Below are 26,816 nucleotides of genomic sequence, written 5' to 3' on the forward strand. Positions count from 1 at the left end.
CCGCAAGGCGCGAACGACGTGAGGCCCGGGCGGGGTGCGCGGCACGAGGCGCACGCAGCGCGAAGCGGGTCCCGTACAACATGCGAGGGGCGCACGATGCGCGGCGCGAGGTGCAGGGGCGTGGCGGTGCGAAGCGGGTCTGTCACGTCCGGTCGGACGGACGGAGCATTTTATTAGCGCTTAGATATTGGGTTCGGTGGCCTAAAACGCTGTCAAAGTAAGTACACGCGGGGTCTCACTCTGCCATTTCAGTTCCAGCCCTCCGGAGCCAGAACACAGGCCCGCCGGCCGCCGACGCCTCCCTCCGCTTCGCCGCGCTCCTCCAGTCGTGCGGCAGCACCGGTGATATCCGCCGCGGCCGCGCCCTCCATGCGCGCCTCTTGCTCACCGGCGCAGCTGCTACGTCCACCTTCCTCGTCAACCACCTCATCACCATGTACTCCCACTGCGCCGACGCGGCCTCCGCCGTCCGCATGTTCGGCGTCGTGCCCCGCCCCAACCTCGTCTCTTGGACGACGCTCGTCTCTGGTCTCGTCCAGAACTCCATGCACCACGACGCGCTCGCCGCCTTCGCCGCCATGCGCCGCGCGCACATTGCCCCCACGCAGTTCGCGCTCTCCAGCGCCGCGCGTGCCGCGGCCGCACTCTCCGCCCCGCGCCCCGGCACGCAGCTGCACTGCATCGGCATCAGGCTTGGCTTCGACAACGAGCTCTTCGTCGCGAGCAACCTTGCGGACATGTACTCCAAGTGTGGGCTCCTTGTTGAGGCGTGCAGGGTATTCGACCAAATGCCGCACAAGGACGCCGTCACCTGGACTACCATGATCGACGGCTATGCAAAGAACGGGAGCCTCGAGGCCGCTATTCTGGCTTTCCGGGATATGAAATGTGAGGGCCTGGTTGGAGCTGACCAGCATGTCTTCTGCAGTGCATTGAGTGCATCAGGGGGGGCTCAAGGATGGATGGTTTGGTCGAAGCCTGCATTGTTGTATAATTAAGGCTGGGTTTGAACTGGAGACTGTTGTGAGGAATGCGCTACTGGACATGTATGCTAAGTCTGGGGATTTGGAGAGTGCCTCTCGTGTGGTGAAGATTGATCCTGGAGGTTGGAATGTTGTGTCAGGCACCTCACTGATTGACGGTTACGTTGAGGCTGATCGTATTGAGGAGGCTCTTGAGACGTATACTGAGTTGGGGAGGCAAGGCATTGAGCCCAATGAATTTACTTTCGCAAGCATGATTAAGGGCTGTGCCATGCAAGATCTGCTCGAACAAGGTGCTCAGCTGCATGCTCAAGTGATCAAGACAAGTTTGATCAGTGACTCATTTGTTGGTTCCACCCTTGTGTATATGTATGGAAAATGTGGCCTCATAAGTTTGTCCCTTCAGTTATTTAATGAGATTGGATACCACACTGAGGCCGCCTGGAACGCGGTTATAAATGTATATACACAGCACGGTCATGGTTGGGGGGCAATCCAAGCTTTTGATAGGATGACCGCAAGTGGTATCAGGCCAAATCACATTACATTTGTCTGCCTCCTGACTGCATGCAGTCATGCTGGATTAGTGGACGAAGGACTGGAATATTTTTACTCTATGAAGGATGCACATGGTATTGAGCCTAAAGAGGAGCATTATTCATGTATCATTGATATGTATGGTCGAGCTGGGAGACTAGATGAAGCATAAAAATTCATAAGTGAGCCTGTCAAGCCCAATGCGTATGGTTGGTGCTCCTTGCTTGGAGCATGCTGGATGCGAGGAAACAAGGAGTTGGGAGAGGTTGCTGCACAGAATCTTATGAAGCTTGATCCAGATAACACCGGTATTCACGTATCCCTTGTTAGCTCACAGGATCAATGGCTCAGGTGAGTGAACCACTCACCAGTCTTACCAAGCACCCGCTAGTGTTGCCGAGCACGAACAAACGTTGTCCGTCCCCACACACTATGGCTAGAGGTTGAAGAAGAGGGAGAACAGAGCATAAACACATAGTACAAGACATCAGCGTTGGCCGAAGCCCTGTATAAGAGATGGTAAATCTGAACTCTCTTTACTGAGTTACCGTGGTAGTCTATTTATACAACTCTATCTATCTAGTCCTATTACATCGCACATGCTGCAACTGTAACTATATAACACAGCATGACTGACTTCTACGCCTTTCCCTACATGTGGTTACAGTTCGGCAGGTGAGCTGTTCAGCACCTGCCTCTGACAGTGGCTACAGTATCACAGCAGGGGGCCTTTTTGGCGCCGTCTTCCCCTTGCTGTATGTTCACACAAAGAAAGCAGTAGATTATTCTAACAATTCTTCCTCAAATCCTGCTGTTATCCTTTGTAACCCCTCCATGCCGATCATCTCCTTCAGCTCCGTGAGTCAAAGACGTCCGAGCGGCTTGGTGAGAATATCCGCGAGTTGTCGACCAGTTTCGACGAACTCGACGACGATCTGCCCTCCATCGACACAGTCCTTGAGGAAGTGGAACTTTACGTCGATGTGTTTGCTCTGGTCGTGCAGAACCGGATTCTTCGCGAGGGCGATGGCGGGCTGGTTGTCCACCATCAGTGCTAGTGGGTGAGCTTTCACGCCGGTCAGCTCGCCCAGCAGCCGGCGTAGCCACACAACTTGGCACGCCGCTGTGGCTGCCGCTACGTACTCTGCCTCGCACGTAGATAGCGCCACCACCTTTTATTTCAGCGATAGCCATGAAATTGGGGCCGACCCGAGGAAGACGAGCATGCTAGAGGTTCTCCGTCGTCCGTCAATGTCCCCCGCCACGTATGCACCGCTGAACATAGTGAGCTGCAGCCTACTCCCGCCGGTCTTGGGAAAGATGATCTCTTGATCCATCGTCCCCTTGACGTAGCGTAGTAGCCGCTTCACTGTAGCCCAGTGATCCTCTTTGGGTTCCTCCATGAAGCGACTAACGTAGTCCACGGCGAACGCAATGTCTGGCCTCGTGTGGACTAGGTAGCGTAGACCACCGACGATGCTCCGGTAGAGTGTTGCATCCACCTTCGCCGCAGTGCTGGCCTTCGTCAGCTTCAGCCGCTCCTCTATCGGAGTCACGCATGGCTTGCACTCAGCAATGCCACTCCGCTCCAACAGCTTGGAGGCATACGCGCTCTGACCGAGCGTGAGTTCCTCCTTCCCCTGTCTCAACTCGATGCCGAGGTAGTAGGAGATTTCTCCGAGATCGCTCATTCGAAAACGAGTCGCCATCTCGCGCTTGAAGCCGTTGATGTCCTCCGTGCGCGCGCCGGTGACGATTAAGTCATCCACATACACGGCGACAACGAGCTCCTCCTTTCCCTGTCGCCGCATGTAGAGCGCGTGCTCGGTTGTGCACTGTTGAAACCCAAGCTCGCCCAGCGTGGCATCAAGCTTGGCGTTCCATGCTCGTGGGGCCTGCCGTAGCCATATAGCGCCTTGCGCAGTCGGAGCACCCTGTGCTCCTCTCCCTTGATGGCAAAACTTGGAGGTTGCCTGACGAAGACCGTCTCTGCCAGCTCACCGTTGAGGAAGGCTGATTTAAGGTCCAAGCGATGGACGCGCCAGTCCTTTGCTGCTGCCAAGGCCAGTAGCAAACGGACTGACTCCATACGCGCTACTGGCGTAAAGACCTCCTCGAAGTCTATGCCCTCACGCTGAACAAAGCCTCGGGCGACGAGGCGCGCCTTGTGCTTGACAATGGTGCCGAGCTCATCCCGCTTGACCTTATACACCCACTTCAGGCTGATCGGACGACATCCTGGAGGTGGATCGACGAGCTGCCATGTCTCGTTTCCTTGATCGCCTTCATCTCCTCCAACATCGCCCGTCGTCAGTTTTCGTCCCGCTCGGCTAGCGCGAACGTGGGTGGTTCCTCTGCACTGACGAGCAGTAGCTCTGCGTCATTGAGCAGCCCACCAGTCAGTCTTGAGGGTCCTGTGCCGCCTAGTCCAGCCTGCGAAACCACACCTCCTCACCTTCATGGAAGGCATTTACGAACTCAGTTATGTCACTTGGAGATGAGACGAACTCAATCCATTTTGACGGAGTTCCCTGTTCTATCGGAGTGCTCGGCACCCTGGTTGCAGTGCTCGGTACTACTTCTAGACAGCTCGTCATTACTCCTGCAGTACTCGGCATCATTGTAGGAGTGCTCAGCCTCAGTCTTGGAGTGGTCGGCACCATTGTAAGACCTCTTGGCTCCGCCACGGGAGTGCTCAGCACCCGTCCTGGAATGGTCGCCACCACTGTAGAACCTCTCGGTGCCACTCCTGACGTGCTTGGCATCCCCCCGAAGTGCTCGACACTGTCCTAGGAGTGCTCGGCTTTGTCGCTGGAGTGTCCGTCACTCCTCCCGGAGTGCTCGGCACCTCTTCCCCAGCGTCTCCACCTCCATGGATGACTAAGTGCTCGACGACGAAGGTGCTGGTGAAACCGCCAGCTTCCCCCGTGCTCGGACTGCTCTAGTCCCAAGCCGCCTTCTCGTCAAACAAGACGTCGCGCGAGACAAGTACCTTGTCTTCGCGTGGGTCGTAGAGCCGGTACGCCTTGGTACCCTCCGCGTAGCCCAGGAACACCATCGGTGTGCTCCTGTCCTCCAGCTTGGTGATGTTCGGGTTCGTCTTCCTGACGTGGCCAATGCAGCCGAATGTCTGGAGGAAAGACACGCTCGGCTTGCGCCTATACCAAGCTTCGAACGGCGTCTTGCCTGTCAGGGCCTTGGTCGGAGCGCGATTGAGGATGAACACCGCCGTGGTCACTGCCTCACCCAGAACCTTACCGGCATGCCTTTAGCCTTCATCATGGATCGGGCCATGCCAATCACCGTCTGATTCCGCCTTTCCACCACGCCATTCTGTTGTGGCGAGTACGGTGCGGTGTGGTGTCGCACCACACCTTAATCCGCGCAGTACGCAGCGAACTCCACCGAAGTGAATTCGTCGCCGCGATCAGTCCTCAGCACTCGGAGCTTCTTGCCGCTCTCGGCCTCCACGTGAATCTTGAACTTCTTGATCGCCGCCGCCGCTTTGTCCTTGCTCGTTAGGAGTTGCAGCCACATGTAGTGACTGCAATCATCCACGAGCAGGAGGAAGTACCATCGACCACCGTTTGTAGCATGCATGATCGGCCCGCAGAGGTCGCCGTGGATGAGCTCGAGAGCGTCCTTCGCGTGATACTTGGTCGCCTTTGGGAATGGCAGCCTCTGCTTTCTGGCCAGGCAACTGTTACACAACTCGCCTCCGTGCTTGATGTGGGGTAGCCCTCGGACCATCTTCTCCAGCCGACCAAGCGTGTCAAAGCTGAGATGTCCGAACCGGGCATGCCACATCCACGGTTCCTCGGTGTGCCTTGCCGCCAGGCACACTGGCTGCTCTACCTTCAGGTCAAGCAGGTACAACCGATTCAGGGACCTCTTCACCTTGGCGAGAAGTCGCTGCTCCCGGTCCCTGATCCTAAGGACTCCGTCCTTGATCAGTACCTCGCTACCACGCTCATCCAGCTGACTAATGCTGATGATGCTGGAACGCAGCTGCGGGATGTAATATACATCCGTTAGCGCGCGATGCTCCCCGTTCTGACACCTGAAGATGATGGTGTCGCGCTCTTGGATAGCCACCCTTGAGCCGTCACCAAACTTCACCGTACCAGTAACATCGTCGTCGAGCTCGAAGAAGGATGCTTTGGAGCCCGTCATGTGGTTGCTAGCACCAGAGTCCAGATACCACCGCTGCTCCTAGTCGGCGCCCACACGTCCAAGGTGGACTTGGGCATGTGGTTCGTCGAGGTTGACAGTCTTCAGGGCCTTCTGAAGGGTCGAGATGGCGACTAGAGGGGGGGTGAATAGTCTTTTCTAAAACTTAATCGTGTCGGCTAACCGATACAAATGCGGAATTAAAACTATCGGTCTAGCCAAGACTATACCCCACTATATATGTTCACTAGCACCTTGCAAAGATAACAATTATGCAACAAAGGTGTCGGGCTAGCTAGAGCTCTCCTAAACAATTCTAGGAGCAAGGTTACACAAACCTATGCCACTAGTACTTTAAGCAACAAGGGAGCTCCTACACATGCTAGTAAGCAAAAGCACAAAGCTAACGATGCTCACTAGCGATGCTCAATAACAAGGCAACCAATGCCTAATTAGAGAGCACAAATACTTAGCTACACAAACTAAGCAATGTGACTAACAAGGTTACTAAAACCAAATTAACCACGCAAGGGAGCTACTTCTATGCTACACAAGCAAGAAGGTAATTAACAAGCTACGCAAGCTATCTAATTACAAGAGCAACAACACAAGCTTAATGTATATGAAAGTAAATGCAAGCTTGTGTAACGGGGATGCAAACCAACGGGAAGAACAAGGTTGACACGATGATTTTTCTCCCGAGGTTCACGTGTTTGCCAACACGCTAGTCCCCGTTGTGTCGACCGCTCACTTGGTGGTTCGGCGGCTAATTAGCATCAACCGCTAAGCCCGCACGTCGGGCGCCGCAAGAACCTACCCCTTGAGTGAGGGTAGCTCAATGACACGTTTTACTAGAGTTGCTCTTCGTGGCTCCCGCGGGGCGAGCACAAGTACCCCTCACAAGCACTTCTCTGGAGCACCGCACAAGCTTCTTGCGGGCTTCGACGGAGACCACCACCAAGCCGTCTAGGAGGTGGCAACCTCCAAGAGTAACAAACACCATCGGCTTGCAACTCGATCACCTAGTGCCACTCGATGCAACCTCACGATGCAATCGCACTAGAATCGCTCACTCACACAATCGAATGATCACTATCAAGTATGTGTGTGATAGAGGGCTCCCAAGCACTCTCAAGCAAGGACACAAAGTCCCCCCAAGGTGCTCAGCACCAGCCATGGCCGAGGGCCACTTCTATTTATAGCCCCAAGGGCTAAACTAGCCGTTACCCCTTCACTGGGCAACGGTCGGGCTAACCGGACGCTCCGGTCGTGTTGACCGGACGCTAGACCCCAGTGTCCGGTCGCTCGCAGACGACCACGTGTTCCGGTTCCAACGGTCACTTGACCTGACCGGACGCTCCAGCTTCAACTGACCGGACGCTGAACCCCCAATGTCCGGTCGTTTCCAGTAAGCTCCCGAGCATGACCGGACGCGTCCGGTCGAACGTGATCGGACGCAGCCAGCGTCCGGTCACACTCCAGTTACTGCGTCACCGTACGTCAGCCTGACCGGACGCAGCCTTCCAGCGTCCGATGCATTCAGATCCAGCGTCCGGTCAGTTGACCGACGCCGGCATCTTCGCGACCAACTCGTTTTCACTTCTAACTTCTTCACCCTTGCACCAATGTGCTAACCACCAGAATTTGCATCCGGCGCAATAGAAAATAGGCATTCCATTTTCCCGAAAGCGCCGAACCCATCTCACCCCTACAAACACGACCTCCTTTGTAAATGTGCCAACACCACCAAGTGTACACCACCATGTGTATGTGTGTTAGCATTTTCACAATCATTTCCCAAAGGATGTTAGCCACTCAACTTGCCACGCCACTCGATCCTAGCGACAATGCAAAGTTAGATCACTCGAGTGGCACTAGATGACCGATATGCAAACAAGTTTGCCCCTCTTGATAGTACGGCCATCTATCCTAAACCCGGTCATAAACTTCTTTACACACCTATGACCGGTGAAATGAAATGCCCTAGGTTATATCTTTGCCTTGCGCATTCCATTCCATCTCCTTCAATGTCGATGCAACACATGCACCAACATGATCAACAATGATATGATCCACTTTATATCATCACATGATCATATTGGTTCATCGATCTTGACTCTACTTGCTCTTCACCGTTGCCATCGTCCATCGGCGCCAAGTCTTGCTCAAGCTTCACCGCCACGCGGTCCATCACTCCAAAGCCTTCGACTTGCCCTTCACGCTTGCAACTGGTCCATCAAGCCAAGTCTTGTCTTGATCTTCTCCACCTTGATCACATGACTCAATGTCATGTCTCATGTGCATTTAAGCTCCTTCATCATCACATGTGTGAGCTTTGCAACATCTCCAAGCCATTTCACCTTCATGGCATATGTTGCTCACACACATGTACCTGTGGACTAATCACCTGTGTATCTCACATAAACACAATTAGTCCACCTAAGTTGTCACTCAATTACCAAAACCAAACAAGGACCTTTCACCTTCCTAGGTCCTTCCATCGTCTTCGTCTCTTCATTCTCCTCGATCTCGACGTCATGCAGTGCATAGAACGTCGCCATCAGGATAGTGGCCTCATCCTTATCATCAGTTTGCGCCAAATGAGCTTCAGCCTTCTTCTCCTGCTTGCGATTTGGGCACTCCCGTGTCCAATGGCTCATCTTCCCACAGCGCCGACATGCGTTGGGGTCGACTTGCTTCTTCTTCTCCGAAGAAGTCTTGCCGCGGCGCTTGCCATCGCCACCGCGGCTGGAGGAGGCTGCCTTCCCGGAGTTCCTTCGAGCAGCCTACTCCTTTTCCGTCAGCAACAGTTTATCGCTGTCCTTCGTTGCTGTCGCCTGCTTCAGGTGCTCGTCCACCACCCACAGACGGCCTGTCACATCCTCAATGGTGAGGGTGGACAAGTTCAGCATCGTCTCTATAGAGAGAGCGATCTGGATGTACTTTGCCGGTACGGAGTGGAGGTACTTGGAGACCGTCTCCTCTTCGTCGATGGTGACGCCATGGCTCTTCAGCTTGCTGATGAGCGTCTACAGGCGGAGGGAGAAGTCCTCCACCGTTTCACCATCTTTGAACTTGAGGTTGGCGTACTTCTGCTTCAGAAGCTGGGCCGTCGTCTTCTTTGTGCTGTCAGAACCGACGCGCATCGCCGCAATAGCCTCCCACGCCTCCTTAGCAGAGCTCTTCGCCTCCAACGGCTTCCTGTACTCTGCCAGTACAACAGCGAGGATAGCCTCCAACGCTGACATGTCATCTTCCTCATTGTCGGTGCTTTTATCAACAACATTCCAGAGTCGTCTGGCTTTGAGCTTGACCTTTATGCGACCACTCTATAGTTGGTGCGAGTCAGCGTCGGCCAACTGGTGCCGCTGACCTCCCGCACCATGCTAACAACGACCTCCGGTCGTGGCTGGGCAACCACAGTAGTGCCACTGCTGTCGCCCATCTTTGAACCGCCCATTATCGCCAGCGGTTAGTCTGGCGATGACGTTTGTACGACTCTAATACCACTTGTTAGCCCACAGGATCGCCGGCTCAGGTGAGTGAACCACTCACCAGTCTTACCGAGCATCAGCTAGTGTTGCCGAGCACCCACTAGCTAAGCCGACCACGAACAAGCGTTGTCTGTCCCCACACACTATGGCTAGAGGTTGAAGAAGAGGGAGAACAGAATATACACACACAGTACAAGACACCAGCGTTGGCCGAAGCCCTGTATAGGAGATTGCAAATCTGAACTCTTTTTACTGAGTTGCCGTGATAGTATTTTTATACAACTCTATCTATCTAGTCCTAGTACAGCGCACATGCTGCAACAGTAACTAAATAACACAGCAGGACTGACTTCTGCGCCTGTCCCTGCATGTGGTTACAGTCCGGCAGGTGAGCCGTTCGGCGTCTGCCTCTGATAGCGGCTACAGTATCACAGCAAGGGGTCTTTTCGACGCCGTCTTCCCCTTGCTGTATGTTCACACAAGGAAAACAATAGATTATTCTAACATCCCTTTCTGGGGTATATGCATCATTGGGCCAATGGGAGGATGTGAAGGCAGTCAGGAAGTTGATGAAGGATAGCAGTATTAAAAAACTGCCCGGATTTAGCTAGGTCGATGCTAACAAGAAAACACATGTGTTTGGATCTGAGGTTTGGTAACACCCACAACAGGAGCAGATATACAAAAAGCTTAAGGAACTCTCCAGAAGGATAAAGGAGGAAGGTTATGTCCCAGACACAATCTCCTTGCCACTTAACCTTGAAGATAGAAAAAAGGAGAGGCTTCTGCGATATCACAGTGAGAGGATTGCCGTTGCTTTTGCTTTGATAAGCATGCCAGCTACAAAACAAATCATCATGAAGAAGAATTTGCAGATCTGTGTAGACTGCCATTCTGCATTGAAGTTCATTTCTAAGGTAGAAAACAGGGATGTCATCATTGGTTCCACCATTTTTTAAAAGTGAGGTGTTCCTGTAGAGATTACTGGTGATTAGCTCTTATCTATCACTTCTTTCTTCCATTGGCATAGAAAGGATACATATGGCATTCTTACATTGCTGCCAGCTGGTCGTTTCACAATGCTTATACTGGGTGTCACATTGCAACTGGCATGTGAATGTATGGTTACCAGATATAACCATTTTGATGCTGCAGACAAAATATAGAGTTACCAGATATAACAATCTCAAGGACAAAAAATGGAAAATGAGACCAAGTGGTGAAGAATTAAGACCTGAGCCTTGAAAATTGATATGCAAACTTACAAAAACTACGTCAAGTAAGCTTCAGATGCCTGATGGAATTGAGTCCTAGTGTTTCTCTCTTATTCTATAACATAACACGACTAATTGATATTTGAACATTGTTAGTGCTCAGTTAACTAACATATTTGGCATAACACTCCAGTAAGACTAGCTATGGGAGAGGTTACTGGAAAATGAGACCAAGTGGAACTGAATTATTTAATACATTTTGCCAAAAAAGTTCATCTTTTTTTTTATGAAAAGTCCAAATTGGACCAAACAAATGACAAAAAATCAAAAATTTGTATGACCATATGAGAACTTTTATTTGAAGTGAGCCACCAGGGTCGATTAAGCTCTAGCTTGGCCCTGTTGGAAATCACTCCCTCTCCATTCTTGAGTGTTTAAAAGTAACACACACACACCATGAAATCACTCCCTCTATCTTCAGTGTTTATCACAAACACTAGGGAATCAGTCCCTCTATCTTCGCCTCTTCGGTGTTTATCACAAACACTAGGGAATCACTCCCTCTGTTTTACGTGTTTATCGCAAACACTAGGAAATTACCCCTCTATCTTCAGTGTTTATCACAAACACACACTAGGGAATCACTCCCTCTGTCTTCAGTGTTTATCACAAACACTAGGGAATCACTCCCTCCCTCCCTCTCTCTCTCTCTCTCTCTCTCTCTCATATATAGCTGATATACCTGCCCTATCCTCCTAATTACTGCAGTCATAACTCCTATGATTGCCTATTATTCTCCTTAACTACTGGCTGAAAATCTGCTAGTACTAAAAACTGCACCTAGACACAATGAACTTGGACACATGCATGGACGCACAGGATTATAGCTAACAGGCCCTCGGCTGGAACTGTCATATCCTTGAATTAGAAAAGCTGCTTGCACGCTTTACTTAGGGTGAGAACTTCTGTTCTGCATATTGCCTGTCCAGTTATACTTTTCAAATGAAAGTTCCTGTTAAGAGCTGAGTCTCTCTAAGATAAATCTCCCAGTCTAAGATAACCTGTTGGTTAGTAAAAAAAGTACCGGCAGGATCTGATTGATTAGTTTGTTCAGTATGATCAGTCAATGCATTTGAGAATACTGAATATTCAAGAACATAGTTGAAAAACTTTGCTTCACAATCAATGTGATTGATCAATTCTATCTCTTCAATGTACATATACCATATCAACATGGTATCTATGATGTTTCACGTTACAAAACTATGTGCATCATCTCAGCTCCGGAATTACATGCTGAAGATATTTGAATGACTTCTCATAGCTGACAAAGCCCATGAACCAAAAATCAAAGCCATCAACAGTAACTACATCAATATATTTCTCGTCTGGATTGTATAAATTTTCCCGCACTGAAGCACTCTTTATCCTCTTTGTGGGGATCAACACCTGCAGAAGGTACATATTTTATTAGCTTTAACTCAAGTATGTCCGATATCTTTAGGTCACAGTTTCTATCTGATAAACTTCAGGTACACAAATTGAGTGTAGAAGTTAAGTCCTGCTCCCAGTTATCACTTAGTTATCTGTGCTTAATTATGTTTCTGCTATTAAGGCCTTGGGCAGCACAAGTGACTGTGCAAGTACCCAGGCAGTTAGCTGTTTAGTTAATGCTCTAATGAGCCATCAATGTAATCAATGTGCTACTTATCTCCTATATATGAAAGAGCAGTCGCCTGGGTGTGCAATCCCTGGCTGAGTAAAAACACTCTGTACCTCCAACAATTGGTACCAGAGCCTAGGTTAGACACCTCTCTCTCATCTTCTACTCGAGCCCTCTTCCCTGCTTTCTTATCCATGGCCTCGACATCTTCTGAGCGCCGAAGGAAGGCTGCCAAGGGCGTCAGCGATGCGGAGGACTCCTCTGGCCGGGCCGCGCGCTTGAAAGCTGCAGAGGAGGCAGCTGCGCAGGCGGTCCAGGCGGCGCGGCAGGCGGCGGCGGCTGCAGAGGAGGCGGCAAGGACCGCGCGGGTGCTGAGGGAGGAGATTGCAGCAGAGAAGGAAGAAGAGGAGCTGGAGTATGAAGAAGAAGAGGAGGAGGTCAAGAGCCCGCGCCGGAGGTCTCCATCTCCGCCAGTCCGCAGGCGTGGCCGCGGTGGCGGGCGTCGGGAGTCGCCTGTGTACGATAGGGTCGTATACAGGGACTCGGGCAGCAGCACGAACTGGCCGATGCTGTCCAAGACGAACTACCACGAATGGAGCCAAGAGATGAAACTGCGAATGCAGGCCCGCGATCTGTGGGACGCAGTTGAAGGAGAGCGGGTCTCGTTCCGCGACGACCGGCGGGCTATGGAGGCGATTGTCGCAGCGGTTCCCAAGGAGATGGGGATTCCGCTCATCGACAAGCGGACGGCGAAGGAGGCGTGGGACGCCATAGCTGCTGCGCGCATCGGCGTGGACAGGGTCCGCCGCGCGACGCTGCAACGCATCCGCCGCGACTGGGAGAACATCAGTGTCAAGCCAGGAGAGAGCGTCGAAGATTTTGCCTTCCGCCTCTCAACTCTGCATCGACAGCTTGTCCTTCATGGTGATCAGGACATCGATGAGAGGCGTGTGGTGGAGAAGTATCTGCGTACAGTACCGTCGAAGTATGCGCAGATTGTGGTTGCTATTGAGCAGTTTCTGGACTTTGACATGCTCACGCTTGAGGAAGCCACTGGGAGGCTCAAGGCTGTTGATGACCGTGAAGAGCAAGCGCCTACCGAGCCAATCACCGTCGGCGGCAAGCTCATGTATACTGAGGAGCAATGGCGCGCACGCTGGAAGAAGGAGAAGAAGGGCAGCGGGGATGATTCTGCTGGCTCTAGTTCAAAGAATCAGCGCGGCGGCGGCCAAGGCGGCGGTGGTGGCCGCGGTCGCGGCGGCTGGCGAGGAAAGGGCCGTGGCGGCGGCCGCGATGGTGGACGCTGTGGCGATACCTGCCACAATTGTGGCCAGGAGGGCCACTGGGCAAGAGACTGCCCTCATCCACGCCGAGACAGAGATGGTGACCGTGATGGTGGCGGTGACCGTGGCAGCGGACGGGGCAGAGGCCGTCGTGGCGGCGGCCGCGGTGGCAATCAAGGCCAGCACGCTGGTGGCCGAGGGGGCGCAGGCGGCGGTGACGGCGGCCACAATGGCCGTGTGCAGTATGCAGAATGCGAGGATGATGGGGCTCTGTTTCTGGCGCATGGGCTCGTTGATCTTGATAAGTGCGCGCCGGCATACACCTATGCTGCTCAAGAGGTGAATCTGGAAGAACCAAAAGCCCGCGCCTTCCTTGGTGCCAATGGCGATGAAGAAAAGGCAGATGTGTGGTACCTTGATTCAGGAGCTACACACCATATGACTGGACGGCGTGAGCTCTTTTCTGACTTGAACACGGACGTGCGAGGCACGGTCCGATTTGGAGATGCGTCCAAGGTTGACATCAAAGGCATCGGTTCGATTGCTTTCGAAGGAAGAACTGGTGAGCATAGGGTGCTGCAGGGTGTGTACTATATACCAGCCCTGAAGAATTCCATTATCAGTCTGGGTCAGCTTGACGAGACTGGTTCCAAGGTGGAGATATATCACGACGTGTTACGTATCTGGGAACACACTGGCCGTTTGATTGCCAAGGTGAAGAGAGGGGCTAACAGATTGTACACACTCCAACTTCATGCAGTCCAGCCACTTTGTCTTGCAGCATGCAGAGGAGATGTAGCGTGGCAGTGGCATGAGAGGATGGGGCATTTGAATTTTGATGCACTCCGCAGACTTGGGAAGGAGGAGATGGCGCGCGGTGTCCCGGTTATTGACCATGTGGAGCAGGTGTGTGACACCTGTGTCACCACCAAAATGAGAAGGCGCCCGTTCCCAGCTGCAACACAGTACCGTGCCAAACAGCCCCTTGAGCTGGTGCACGGCGATCTTTGCGGACCAGTGACACCTGCAACACCTGGAGGGAATCGATATTTCCTGCTGCTCGTCGATGACGCTAGCCGTTTCATGTGGGCAGCGCTCATACCAAGCAAGGATGCAGCAGCAGAAGCCATCAAGCGCATCAAACTGAGCGCAGAGGCGGAAAGTGGTCAGAAAATCAGGGTGCTTCGCACCGATAATGGAGGAGAATTCACAGTTGCTGATTTCGCTACCTACTGCGCAGAACAAGGCATTAAGAGGCACTTCAGTGCTCCTCACTCACCTCAGCAGAATGGGGTAGTTGAACGGCGCAATCAGTCAGTAGTGGCCATGGCAAGGGCACTGCTTAAGCAGAGGGGCCTGCCAGCTCGGTTTTGGGGGGAGGCTGTGATGACAGCAGTCCACATACTGAACCGATCACCGACACGTGCGTTGAAGGGGATCACCCCATATGAGGCCTGGCATGGACGTTCACCAACTCTGGGACACATGAAAGTGTTTGGGTGTGTGGCATACACAAGGAAGCTCAGTCAGCTGCGCAAACTTGATGACCGCGGCGAGGCCGGCGTGTTTATTGGTTATGCAGAAGGAGCTAAGGCATATAGGGTGTTTGAGCCTGTGAGCGGGCGTGTCAGGATCAGCCGTGATGTTGTATTTGATGAAGAACATGGCTGGGATTGGTCCTCGCCGGAATCTGGGCCATCAGCTGTGAACAGCAGTGAATTCACAGTTGAGTATGTCTGGTCAGAGGAGGTGAGCGAACCAGCACCGCCGTCGTCGCCTCTGCTCCCGGATTCACCAAGAACACCCGCATCAAACAGCCCAATTGGAGTTGAAGGAGTAGAGGGCTCCGCATCAACTCATCCTCAAGCTAATTCTGCTCCAGCGGCACTGGAAGTGTCACCACCGCCACCAAGTTCTCAGATTGAGCATGCCACGCCTCTGGAGGATGATGATGATCGACTGGATGCTTATCACGAGGATGAACCCCTTCGCTACAGAACTGTCAGCAATATCATTGGCCAGCAGCCCACACCGCCACCTGCAACTCGCCTGTTCGCAGAGCTGCATCTAACGCACTCTGGCGAACCAACTTCGCATACTGAAGCCAAGAGAGATCCAGCGTGGTGCGCAGCAATGAAAGAAGAGCTGCGATCAGTAGAGAGAAACAAGACCTGGGAGCTTGTGAAGCCTCCTGCTGGTCACCGTCCAATCACCCTGAAGTGGGTGTTCAAATTGAAGAAGGACGAACACGGTAATGTTATCAAACACAAAGCCAGACTTGTCGCTCGTGGCTTTGTCCAGCAAGAAGGCGTGGATTATGATGATGCTTTCGCCCCTGTCGCACGCATGGAATCCGTTCGAGTCTTGTTGGCTCTGGCGGCACAGGAGGGTTGGTCTGTTCATCAGATGGACGTCAAGTCCGCATTTCTGAATGGAGACCTCAACGAGGAGGTATATGTGCATCAGCCGCCTGGCTTTGTTGTTGCTGGACAAGAAGACAAGGTGTATCGCTTGCGCAAAGCTCTGTATGGCCTACGGCAAGCACCAAGAGCATGGAATGCAAAGCTTGATTCAACATTGAAAAAGAAAGGTTTCAGACAAAGCAACCATGAAGCTGCAATCTATAGGCGAGGTTCTGGAAACTCTCTGTTGCTTGTCGGTGTGTATGTGGATGATTTGATCATCACAGGGGCCAAAGAGCAGGATGTTGAAAGCTTCAAGGCTGAAATGAAAGCAACATTTGAGATGAGTGACCTCGGGCTCTTAAGCTTCTATCTGGGCATTGAAGTACAGCAGAACACCGATGGCATCACCCTTAGACAGACTCACTATGCCAAAAGGATACTGGAATTGGGTGGTATGGTGGACTGCAACCCAGCAGCCACTCCTATGGAGGAAAGGCTAAGATTGAGCAAGAAGAGTACAGCCAAGGAAGTTGATCCAACACAGTACAGGCAGCTGGTTGGAAGCCTGCGATATTTGGTTCATACTCGACCTGACTTGGCATTTGCAGTCGGGTTTGTGAGTAGATTTCTGGAGAGGCCCACCATAGAGCATCAGCAGGCAGTGAAGCGTATCCTTCGGTATGTGGCAGGCAGTCTGGAGTATGGCCTGCACTTCACCAAGGCATCCAGTGAAGCCAGATTTATTGGCTACTGTGACTCAGACTTGGCTGGAGATATTGACTCAAGCAAGAGCACTACAGGTTGTCTATTTTTCCTAGGCAACAATCTGGTCAGTTGGCAGTCCATTAAACAAAGAGTGGTTGCCTTATCTAGCTGTGAAGCAGAGTATGTTGCCATGACTACTGCTGCAACACAAGCTCTGTGGCTGTCCAGGTTACTTGCTGAATTGTTGGGAAAGAAAGTGGAAGTAGTAGAGCTGCGAGTGGATAACAAATCAGCAATAGCACTTGCAAAGAACCCTGTCTTTCATGACAGAAGCAAGCATATAAGAATCAAACAACACTTCATCAGAGATTGTGTTGAAGAAGGCAGCATCAAGACTGAGTTCGTCGCCACAAATGATCAACTGGCAGACATTCTGACTAAGGCCTTAGGCAAGGCCAAGTTTGAAGACATGAGAAGCAAGATTGGGATCATGAAGATCAAGGATGGGGGAAGCAGGTCTTAGGGGGAGAACTGTAGAAGTTAAGTCCTGCTCCCAGTTATCACTTAGTTATCTGTGCTTAATTATGTTTCTGCTATTAAGGCCTTGGGCAGCACAAGTGACTGTGCAAGTACCCAGGCAGTTAGCTGTTTAGTTAATGCTCTAATGAGCCATCAATGTAATCAATGTGCTACTTATCTCCTATATATGAAAGAGCAGTCGCCTGGGTGTGCAATCCCTGGCTGAGTAAAAACACTCTGTACCTCCAACATTGAGAAAGAGATTTTGCTTCAATTACCTTGTAAGGCACCCTTGTACTGCCTCCTTTTGGAGACATGAAATTCAAAGGCCTATCACTATGGAAAGCAATCTTCTTAGTTGAGATGAAAAGCATTCCAGCTATTGGACCAGCTGTGGTTGAAAGATAGCACTGGAAAGCCTTCAGTAGTTTCTCATCTTTCTCGACAGAAAAGTATTCTCTGAAGACTTTATCAATACCACCAGCTTGGAGAACCTTTGCACCGAAGCTTAGTTTCCCTTTTATAGTTTCTGAAATTTTCGGTCCTAGAGTTACTGCAAAGGAAAAAGATTTATCAACAACAACAACAACAACAAAGCCTTTAAGTCCCAATGATGAATTTTTTTATGTTATCAACATAACACAACTTTGTTTGTGAAAAAGGACAATGGTTGGATTCTTACAGTGTTCTTTGAACCCTTGCATGTAGTTATCTGTTTTATGGCTCAGATTGTTCATCCGATAAATGAAGGAACTCTTCTTATCTGTATCATCAAAAGGATATCAAGTCAGTATGGGCACAGAAAGTATTTTTTTTGCAAAGGAAGAACTGGGGAAGCAGGTTGCGAGATTCTTACTTTTTTTATGAACCAAGGCAGAACAGGAAGGTTTTCCTTGTCTTTCCTCATCGGCATATGCAAACGAAGTCAATGGAATTCCAATGACATGCTCCTGGGTGAAAGTCTCCATTGCTTGGAGAAGGTCTATCTACAAATCTGCTTTGATGCTAGGAGACTTCTCTTTGCCTGTGAGAACTGAGAAGTTGATCCCTGCTAGTGCTCATTGTCTGAGCCATATGGGGGTATTTATAAGGTGAAGCCACCAAAAAGGCAACTTTATTCCAGGGAACAATGTGGTGTAACCGAATCAGCACTTGATGCTGCATACTCATCATCGCCTCATCAGGAACAAAAGCAAGGCCTGCTTTCTTGACAAAGGAATGGGCATGAGCGGGACAGCTGGAGCTTTCAACCCAGCCAATGAGGAGCTGCCAATGCTTTCCTTTCCTACTACACTTTCTATTGCTAATTGCTTAGCACAAGGTTCTGACGATGTAGTTGATGACAAGCTTATAGTTGCTTTGGTACATTGTAAGGTTCTGATGAGTGAAAAATATAGGTTTTGCTAATAATATAATGAACTCTAAGTAGTCTATGACACCTAGTGCATAACCGATTCTTTTTCCCATTTCAGGAAATAGGTTCATGGAGAGTGGAGAGGGAAGTAAAACAAACACGTGGTGGTTCAAACCTGAAACCAAACTACCGGTAACATTTGGTTCCGGTACATGTTTCCCTTTCATGCATACTTGTGAAGGTTTTGGAATCTCAATTAATCTAGAAAAATATGCACATTTACATGACAAGATGAATGGCAACTGTGTGTTGGAGATGTGGGTTTGATAATCTGCCACTTAGTGTGGAGCAGAAGAGTAACATAAACTAAAAAATCCTTTCTGCTGTGTACTCATCGGCACATATTTGTGTAATTACATTCAGAACCTAACCATACTTACGGATACTGCAGGGAAGGACACGCATAGATGCTTTAGGCCTCATTCGGTTACTTAGGAACGAGGCTCTCGAACAATTCTCAGTTGGAATTGTTCACTAATTTGTATAATCTTGATAAGCTGGAATTGTTCTTAGGTCCAATCCTAGGAAACCGAACGGAGTACCGCTAACGTGGTAATTTGACCTTTTGAGTTCAATATGGCCTTGTTCATCCATGATATGTGAAGTTGACTATTTGGCATCAACAATGCCATGCTTGCCTCATCCCCTCAAGAGTGTGTTTTCTTTAAATCTCAAAGCTGTTTGCAGTAATTTACTATTCCTTAATACTAAACTGCTGACCGATGCCAAGCAAAACAAATCTGTTCTGCTGAGCCTTTCGGCTGAAGATCCTCCTTTTAGCTGTGACTCGACATTAGTGTGCCTTTTCATTTGCACCTGTGGGACACCGGACACAGCATTGTGAATCTTAAACAAACCTATAAAAGGTATTTCTCTGTCAGGTTCATAGTTTAGGAACATGGTGGCCCAGGTAATGGGCTCGGACTTGTGGATGATGTGTAACGGGACTCATCTGATGTGTCAACTAGTCGATTTCTGCAAATATGGACTGAAGAATATAATAATCTTGCTTTGTTGCAGGTCTCCATTCCATTTTCCATGCCAGGTGTTGACCTGACGTACATTGAACCTACACACAACCTCGTCAGATAGGTGATATTGGCCCTGTTTGGATCCATGGGTTAGAGTTAGTTTGGGCTAGTAAGCCCTAAAGTAGCCAAACAGGAGGGCTAGAGTGGGTTATTTGCAATTAGCCCACCCTAAAAAACTATCCCCCCAAAGAGGTGATTATTAGGGCTAGTTGGGGCTATTTGAGGTGGGGTCCACTGTTTTCTCTCTACTTTCACCCGCACCAATGATTTGAAAAGCACATTTATTATCATTTTAACCCTTGTATCCAAACATCTCTTAGGCTAGAGTTAGTTCAGGGCTAGTCCTGAGCTAGAAACTAACTCTAACCTCTAACTGTGCTAGAGTATCCAAACAGGGCCATTACTCGATAAAGCCACTGTTTGGAGATACTGTATCTGCCCTTTGTCACTTTCGATCCGACGTAGTGACATGTGCCCATGTGGGCTGCGGAAAGTCCATTGACCATTGTACATGAATATTGGCTAAGATCCAGTCAAGTTACCTGGCTCTGCATTCTATTCATCGAAGTGTCAAACTGTGACGAATAAGCGATACATATGGATAAACAGTAACCATTTGTTAATGGGCTTTGCTAGTGCCCGAACATCCGGCGCACGACCGGACATCCGCGCCTGCTGTCTGCCCTTTTAGTTTCATCCCATCAATCAAACAGCATGTTCAATTGGCTGGTTCGTATTGTTGCTGATTCGTTTATGTGAGAGAGAAGTACTGCTGACTGATTCATGTAAATAGTATCCATGTGAGGGGGCTGGCCAACCAACCTAGCCAGCCAGCCCCAGCCGATCGGGCTGCAATTCAGCAGTCGCTGGTCCCCTGACTCCGTTGTTATTTCGCATGTCCTTAGGTTGCAGGGCTCTCTCGCTCGATCACTCGTATGCATGGTTGCATGCAGCTCCTGCCGCCCGCACACACTGCTTCTGCGCCTGCCCACACGCTGTTGTTGTCGCGCCCCCGCCTGCTACTATGGTACGCATGCGCCTGCTACCGCGTCCGTTTCGCTTCTCACGCACGCGGGGACCGATGTGCCCATGGAGACCACCTCTGCCTGCCAGTGGCGGAGCGTGAAGCCTAATATAGGGGGGTATTTGTCAAATCCGAGACAATATATAGAGAAGTTCCATAGAAATAAGTTTTGGTTTTAAACTACATGGTCTATTGAAAGGATCAAGATGCCAAGAGAGGGGGGGTTTGAATTGGGCAGAGCGTGAAGCCTTATCGTCGTCTGTGAGCCTCCACCAGCTGTCTTGGCCACTTGGTGGATGTGGATTATTTTCTTCCTCTTCGCTTTGCATGTTGAGCAATGCCAGGTCCCAGGTGCCACCAGTCATGTGGCTCCTGCGTGCATAATGGGCTGGTTTGCATGTGGCCGGTGGCCCATCGCCTATGCCTTGTGGGCTGAATTAGCTAGCCTAGCCATCCAGATTTGCACAACAACACAGATACGCTACACAACAGCATAGATCTTCATTTCTTTTTTGCGTGGCAAGGGGGGGGGGCTGGAGCCCTCTATGGCCATAACGTGGCTCCGCCGGTGCTGTCTGCACTCACTTCCGCGCTTGCTCATGGAACACTTGCAACATGGAGTATTTGCTGCAACATACGTCTGAAACAGATGAAACATTTAGAACATACACTTGCAACATACGTCTATGGCTACTGCAACATACGCAACATCCAGATAAAACACTTGCAACATACGTTTGAAACAGCTGAAACATTTGAAAACATACACTTGCAGCGTACGGGTATAACCAGTGCAACATATGCAACATCCAGATAAACCACTTGCAACATACGTTTGAAAACAACTGAAACAATTGAAACATACACTTGCAACATATGCGTATAGATATTGCAACATATGCAATACCAGATCTACTTTTGCAACATCCAAATAAAACATATACAACATGAATCTGAAACACATGAAACATACGGTTGTAACATGTGCTCATCTACTTGCTGCCGCCCAATGGAGGCTCGTTGACGCAGAGCTCGACGCCAGTGCGAAGCTCGATGCCACGACGCAGAGGTCGCCCACGGTCCATGGACCTCGGCTGTGCGCAGTGCGAGTACGGGTGGAAGGCGCGAGGTGTGAGCGCGAGGCACAAGGCAAGGCATGGGGCAGGGCGGGTGTGCCCCGTCTGGCGGGCCGGACACTCATTAGAGCAGGTACAATAATACAACTTAGCTTGTCTTGTGGCCAAGCCACGTCAACAAATGTCTAGTAGGATGAGAGAGAAATTGAGGAGAGATACTCGACCTGTTCGCTGGTTGGTTTCTGGGCTGGTTTGGGCTGGCTGGTGCTGGTTTGTTGTGAGAAAAAAATACTATTAACTGGCTAGTTTGGACTGACTGAAACCATCAAACGAACAGGGTATATTGCTTGGCTCAAGTTGCAGCGCCGGGCGCTAGCACAGTCTCCGGGGTCTGCCACCACCTGCAAAGCGCACAGCTGCTGTGTTCTGAGGAGATAAAGCAAGGGAGGTGAAAAGTAGATGGGCCCCATATAATAAAAAATATATTTAGAATAAAATAATAGACTAGGTCTCTTGTTGACCTGACTTGGCTTATAGCCACGCTTATTAATCTTGCTCCTAGAGAGCATTACCGTTTGTCAATAAATGATGACGGTATAGGAGTGCGGTCTGCTGTGGTTGCCTGAAACCCAATCCAGCGTGGGGAAGGGGTGCAATCCCCTGAAGGATCATTTTATTTAGTTATGTAGTTTTATCTTCTAAACCTTGTTTATTTATATGATTCAAGAACTTCACTGAAAAAATGATTTCCATTCAATGTGATTGATCAATTCTCTCTGTTCATTGTACATTGGTATGCGGTGAAGTCCAGACCTAAAGGTAGTTTTATTCAAGGGAACAATGTGGTGTAACTTAATCAGCACTTTGGGCTGCATCCTCACCATCGCCTCATCAGGAATTAAAGCAAGGCATGCTTTCTTGACTAGAGGAATGAGCACAGGCAGAATACTTGGAGCTTTCAACCCAGCCTATGAGGAGGTACTGACTCCATTACATTTTGCATTGCTTACCACAAATGTTGATGACATGCTAATAGCTTCACTTCATAAGGTGCTGACGGGCGTGCACGTAGGCTTTGCTACTTATGATGCTGAATTCTAATAGTTTATGACACGTGGTGCATTACTGATTCTTTTCCAATTTTAGGAAATCGGTTCATGGAGAAAGGTGTCAAAACCAAGCTAGCTTTCACATATTTCGTTCTTGTACATCTCTTCCTTTCACATATTGAATCACGTTTTTGTATAGAAGAATATTGTTAGGGATATTGAGTCTTGACCAATCTAGAAAAATGTGCACATGTCAGGTTTGCATAACAGGATCGATGGCATTTTGGCTGCTCCATAGCGGCCCTAATACCATGCTTTCTTCATTAGCTCCAGAGTTCCTTTCATCTAAAAGTTCTTTTCAGTAATTGACATTTACCCCATACCTTAATACTACACTCCAGAGCTCCAGAGTTCCTTTCATCATCTAATAGCTCCATTGTTCCGAGCCTTTCAGCTTAAGGTCTTCTTTTCAGTTGTGGCTCCACATTGTTTGTGTGCCTTTTCACTTTTACCTGTGGCCACAGCCTTGTGTTTTAGAATCGTTTAGGGTCTTAGAAAAATATTTCCCTGGCTTCCTGCCAGATCCATGGTTCAGAAACACAGTGGCCAAGATGTGGAATGAGACTAATCAGATGTGTAAAACTACTTGCATTCTGCTAATCTGGACTTCAAGGATATCATAATCAGAGAGTTCAGATCCTTGCACAAGTCTTTGAGGGTACTCTTGATGGTGTGTCCCCACCAGGTAGAGAAGCGTCGTGTCGTTGCTGAAGGTGTTACAGCAGTCAGGTCTAAACTCAGCAGGATTAGAGACCGAATTTGCCGAGTGAAAACACAGGAAATCAGAATGTGATTGATTGTCTTAGTCTTTGCGCTCTATTCATCCATATGTCAAATGAATTTGCAATGCGATGAGCAATATATATCAATGATTAATAATCATCTGTCTACAATGGATGATGGTATCAAATGGGAGTCCGCTGTGGTTGCTTGAAATTCTATCCTGCACGTGAGAGGGTTACATTTTTTTTTGCCCCTTTGAACCATCGCTGCGATTGATGAACTGTAGTTTGGTCTTGCAAACTATTTTTACATAAACAACCAAATTATTTATATAAACAGTATGTTCAGTACGGTCTCTCCCGGTGATCTATATAAAAATGTATTAGATAATGTTGTATCCTCCAAGAACATCGTGGGATGTGTGGGTGGTTTGTCGGTCGCGTCTAGTCTTCTTCGGGAGCGATGCTTGCAAACCTGGCCCTTTGGGGCTTGTATGAGTCTCTTTGATTCTTTTTTCTTCTTAATATTAATATAATGATACGAAGCTCTCCCACGTGTCCGAGAAAAAAAAGGAACATTGTGGGGAAAAAAATGCTCTGCGTTCGATGTGAGTGATCAATTTTATCTGTGTAATGTACATGTACATGTACATATACCACATCAACATGGTATGCAGTATGTTTCAGACTACAGAACTACGCATATCATCTAAACCTTGAAATTACATGCTGAAGATATCTGAATGATTTCTCATAGCTAATAAAACCCATCAACCAAAAATCGAATCCATCAACAGTAACTAAATCAATATACTTCTCATCAGGATTGTACAAATTTTCTCTCACGGAAGCACTCTTTATTCTTTTTGCGGGGATCAACACCTGCAGAAGGTACAAAATTCATTAGCTTTAACTTATTGTGTAAATGCAAATATCTCTGAACCGCATTTTCTATCTCAAAGACTCAAACAGTTGAGGTGCTATACTATGTTGGAGATTTAAGATTTTACTTCAATTACCTTGTAGGGCACCCTGGTCCTTTCCCCTTTGGGACATGCTAAACTCAGAGGCCTATCACTATGGAAAGCAATCTTCTCATTTGAGATAAAAAGCATTCCAGCTATTGGACCAGCTGTGGTTGAAAGATAACACTGGAAAGCCTTCAATAATTTCTCATCTTTCTCCACTACAAAGTATTGCCTGAAGATTTTCTCAATGCTGCCAGCTTGTAGAACCTTTGCACCGAAGCTTAGTTTCCCTTTGATAGTTTCAGAAATTTTTGGCCCCAGAGTTACTGCAAAGAAAAAAAAAAGATTTGACAGTGATGAGAACTTTTACTACTGAACATAACACAACTTTTATGTGCAGAAAAGAAGACAATGGTTGAATTCTTACAGTGTTGTTTGAACCCTTGCATGTAGCTATCTGTTTTCAGGTTCAGCTTGTTCATCCGGTAAATGAATGAAGTCTTCTTGTCTGTATCATGCATGGGAAGGACGCCAAATCAGTATTGATTTACAAAGTTATTGCAAAGGGAGAACTGAAGAAGCAGGTGGTGAGATTCTTACTCTTCTTGTGAATCAAGGCAGAACAGGAAGGTTTTCCTTCTTCACTGGCATATGCATAGGAGGCCAAAGGAATTCCAATGACATGCTCCTGGGCATAACTCTCCATTGTTTAGAGCCGCTCTACCTGCAACCCTGCTTGGAATTGGATGCTGGGGGGCTCTGAGAAATTGACGCCTACTAGTGCTCAGAGTCCAAGCCATATGTGGGCTTTTATAAGGTGTGAAGCTGCCTAAAAAAAGTTACTTTATTCCAGGGAACAAACAATGTGGTGTAACTGAATCAGCACTTTATGCTGCATACTCACCATCGCCTCATCAGATTGACTAAAGGAATGGGCACGAGCAGAACACTTGGACCTTTCAGCCCAGCTATGAGGAGGTAGCGATGCTTTCCTTTCCCACCGCACTTTCTATTGCTTACCATAAACTCTTGATGACATGCTTACATGTATAGTTAGCTTTGTAAGGAATAGGTTCATGGAGAGTGGAGAGGGAAGTAAAATAAACACGTGGTTGGTTCAAACTTCCAACCAAACTACAAACCTGTATGCATTGTAGGTTCCGGTATATGTCTGATGTCTCTCTTTCTCCCTTGCACGCATATTGGAGTCACGTGTTTTATGGAGAGCGTTGTAAGGAATCTCGATCGGTCTAGAAAATGTGCACATGACAATTGACAAGACTAATGGCACATGTCTGCTACTCTGATGAAGATGTGGATTTGATGAATCTGATGCTGACTAATGGAACAGAAGAGTAGCGTAAATAGAAAAGAAATGTTTTCAGCCGCGTAATAACAATCACGTGTTCCTGTAGTTGGTTAAGAGTCAAGTGTCGAACCATATGCTACTGACACTGGGGGAAGGAAATTCTCAAAAGCTTTCATATCTTCAGTTCTCCTAATTCGCTAGTTATATCTTTGATTTCATTTCTTTATAGCCTTGTTCATCCATGATATGAGAAGCTGACTATCTGGCATTTTGGCTGCTTCGTCATAACAGAAATAACGCCATGGTTGTCTCGTTAGCTCACGAGTTTCTTATCTTTTCAGCTTAAGGTCTCCTTTTCAGTTGTGGCTCCACATTGGTTGTGCGCCTTTACACTCATATATATACTATACCTGTGGGACACAGCCTTTTATGTTTAGAATTATTCATCGTCTTAAACAAACATAGAGAAAGCATTTCCTTGCCAGATTCATGGTTCAAGAACATGGTGGCCCAGGTGATGGGCTCGGACATGTGCATGATGCACCATAGGACTAACCTGATGTGTAAAACCGCTCGCTTTCCGCTAATCTGGAATTGGTTATAATAAAGGTTCCATAATGTTTGCTTTGTTCAACGTCCGCCACATTTTCAATGCCAGGTGTTGACCTGACATACGCGGAACCTATGCAAAACCCCGTCAGAAAGGCGATCTTGCTCACAAATGCCAGCGGTCTAGCTGTCTTGGGAGATCCCAGGTTTGGTTTAATACGGGCAATTGGTGTATAATAAGATTATTATTCTAGATATATTGTATCTGCACTTTGTCACTTTTGGTCTGACAAGTGGCAAAGTCTGAATATAGGCTCTGCATTTCTGCAAAATGAATCATGGTAGGAGCCTGCGAGGAGCCATATTGCAGAAGCATAGCCATTCCCAATGCGCCACTTGGCAGTCTCACACTAAATATGTTAGCAATCAACGAAACCTATGGTTGTGAAAATTAGTAGTGACCAATACCTGAACAAGGGGTATCCCAATCCAAAAGTGTACGACGACCTGTACATTTCTCGTAGTCTAGCCAAAGTCCACCCTATGTGGGGTATAGCCACTGAGCCCCGTGGTATGGCTCAGAAAGACTCTGCGTGGCCATTGGGCCCAACTTACAGGTCCAACCTTGGCTCTGGCCCTAA

General features: G+C 48.8%; 2 protein-coding genes and 1 pseudogene across 2 annotated transcripts; 1 reads left to right on the plus strand and 2 right to left on the minus strand.

The window, feature by feature from the left end:
* The first annotated feature begins 257 nt into the window (after nucleotides 1-257).
* LOC136485044 (pentatricopeptide repeat-containing protein At4g39530-like) lies at nucleotides 258-9,795 on the plus strand (annotated as a pseudogene).
* Nucleotides 9,796-11,562: 1,767 nt separating this feature from the next.
* LOC136530574 (GEM-like protein 7) lies at nucleotides 11,563-18,450 on the minus strand. The gene is made up of 4 exons (XM_066523328.1): nucleotides 17,830-18,450; nucleotides 17,656-17,736; nucleotides 17,252-17,526; nucleotides 11,563-11,847 (listed from the first exon to the last, which is right to left on the minus strand). Exons 1-4 carry the CDS (start codon nucleotides 17,939-17,941, stop codon nucleotides 11,671-11,673), a joined length of 645 nt encoding a protein of 214 aa, XP_066379425.1. The 5' UTR covers nucleotides 17,942-18,450; the 3' UTR covers nucleotides 11,563-11,670.
* A 5,594-nt stretch (nucleotides 18,451-24,044) lies between these two features.
* Nucleotides 24,045-25,044, minus strand: LOC136485051 (putative GEM-like protein 8). Its single transcript, XM_066482002.1, has 4 exons — nucleotides 24,918-25,044; nucleotides 24,745-24,825; nucleotides 24,369-24,643; nucleotides 24,045-24,231 (listed from the first exon to the last, which is right to left on the minus strand). Exons 1-4 carry the CDS (start codon nucleotides 25,021-25,023, stop codon nucleotides 24,055-24,057), a joined length of 639 nt encoding a protein of 212 aa, XP_066338099.1. The 5' UTR covers nucleotides 25,024-25,044; the 3' UTR covers nucleotides 24,045-24,054.
* Between the last annotated feature and the right edge of the window lie 1,772 nt (nucleotides 25,045-26,816).

Source organism: Miscanthus floridulus, chromosome 1 (assembly GCF_019320115.1).
Source record: "Miscanthus floridulus cultivar M001 chromosome 1, ASM1932011v1, whole genome shotgun sequence".
Taxonomy (NCBI): domain Eukaryota; kingdom Viridiplantae; phylum Streptophyta; class Magnoliopsida; order Poales; family Poaceae; genus Miscanthus; species Miscanthus floridulus.

Coding starts and splice junctions, on each gene's coding strand:
- LOC136530574 (XM_066523328.1), bottom strand. CDS start 17,941: ATGGAGACTTTCACCCAGGAGCATGTCATTGGAATTCCATTGACTTCG. Junction 17,527..17,655: donor GCAAGGGTTCAAAGAACACT/GTAAGAATCCAA, acceptor TTTCCTTTGCAG/TAACTCTAGGACCGAAAATT. Junction 11,848..17,251: donor GTACAAGGGTGCCTTACAAG/GTAATTGAAGCA, acceptor TACCTTCTGCAG/GTGTTGATCCCCACAAAGAG.
- LOC136485051 (XM_066482002.1), bottom strand. CDS start 25,023: ATGGAGAGTTATGCCCAGGAGCATGTCATTGGAATTCCTTTGGCCTCC. Junction 24,826..24,917: donor TGCCTTGATTCACAAGAAGA/GTAAGAATCTCA, acceptor TGCATGATACAG/ACAAGAAGACTTCATTCATT. Junction 24,232..24,368: donor GGACCAGGGTGCCCTACAAG/GTAATTGAAGTA, acceptor TACCTTCTGCAG/GTGTTGATCCCCGCAAAAAG.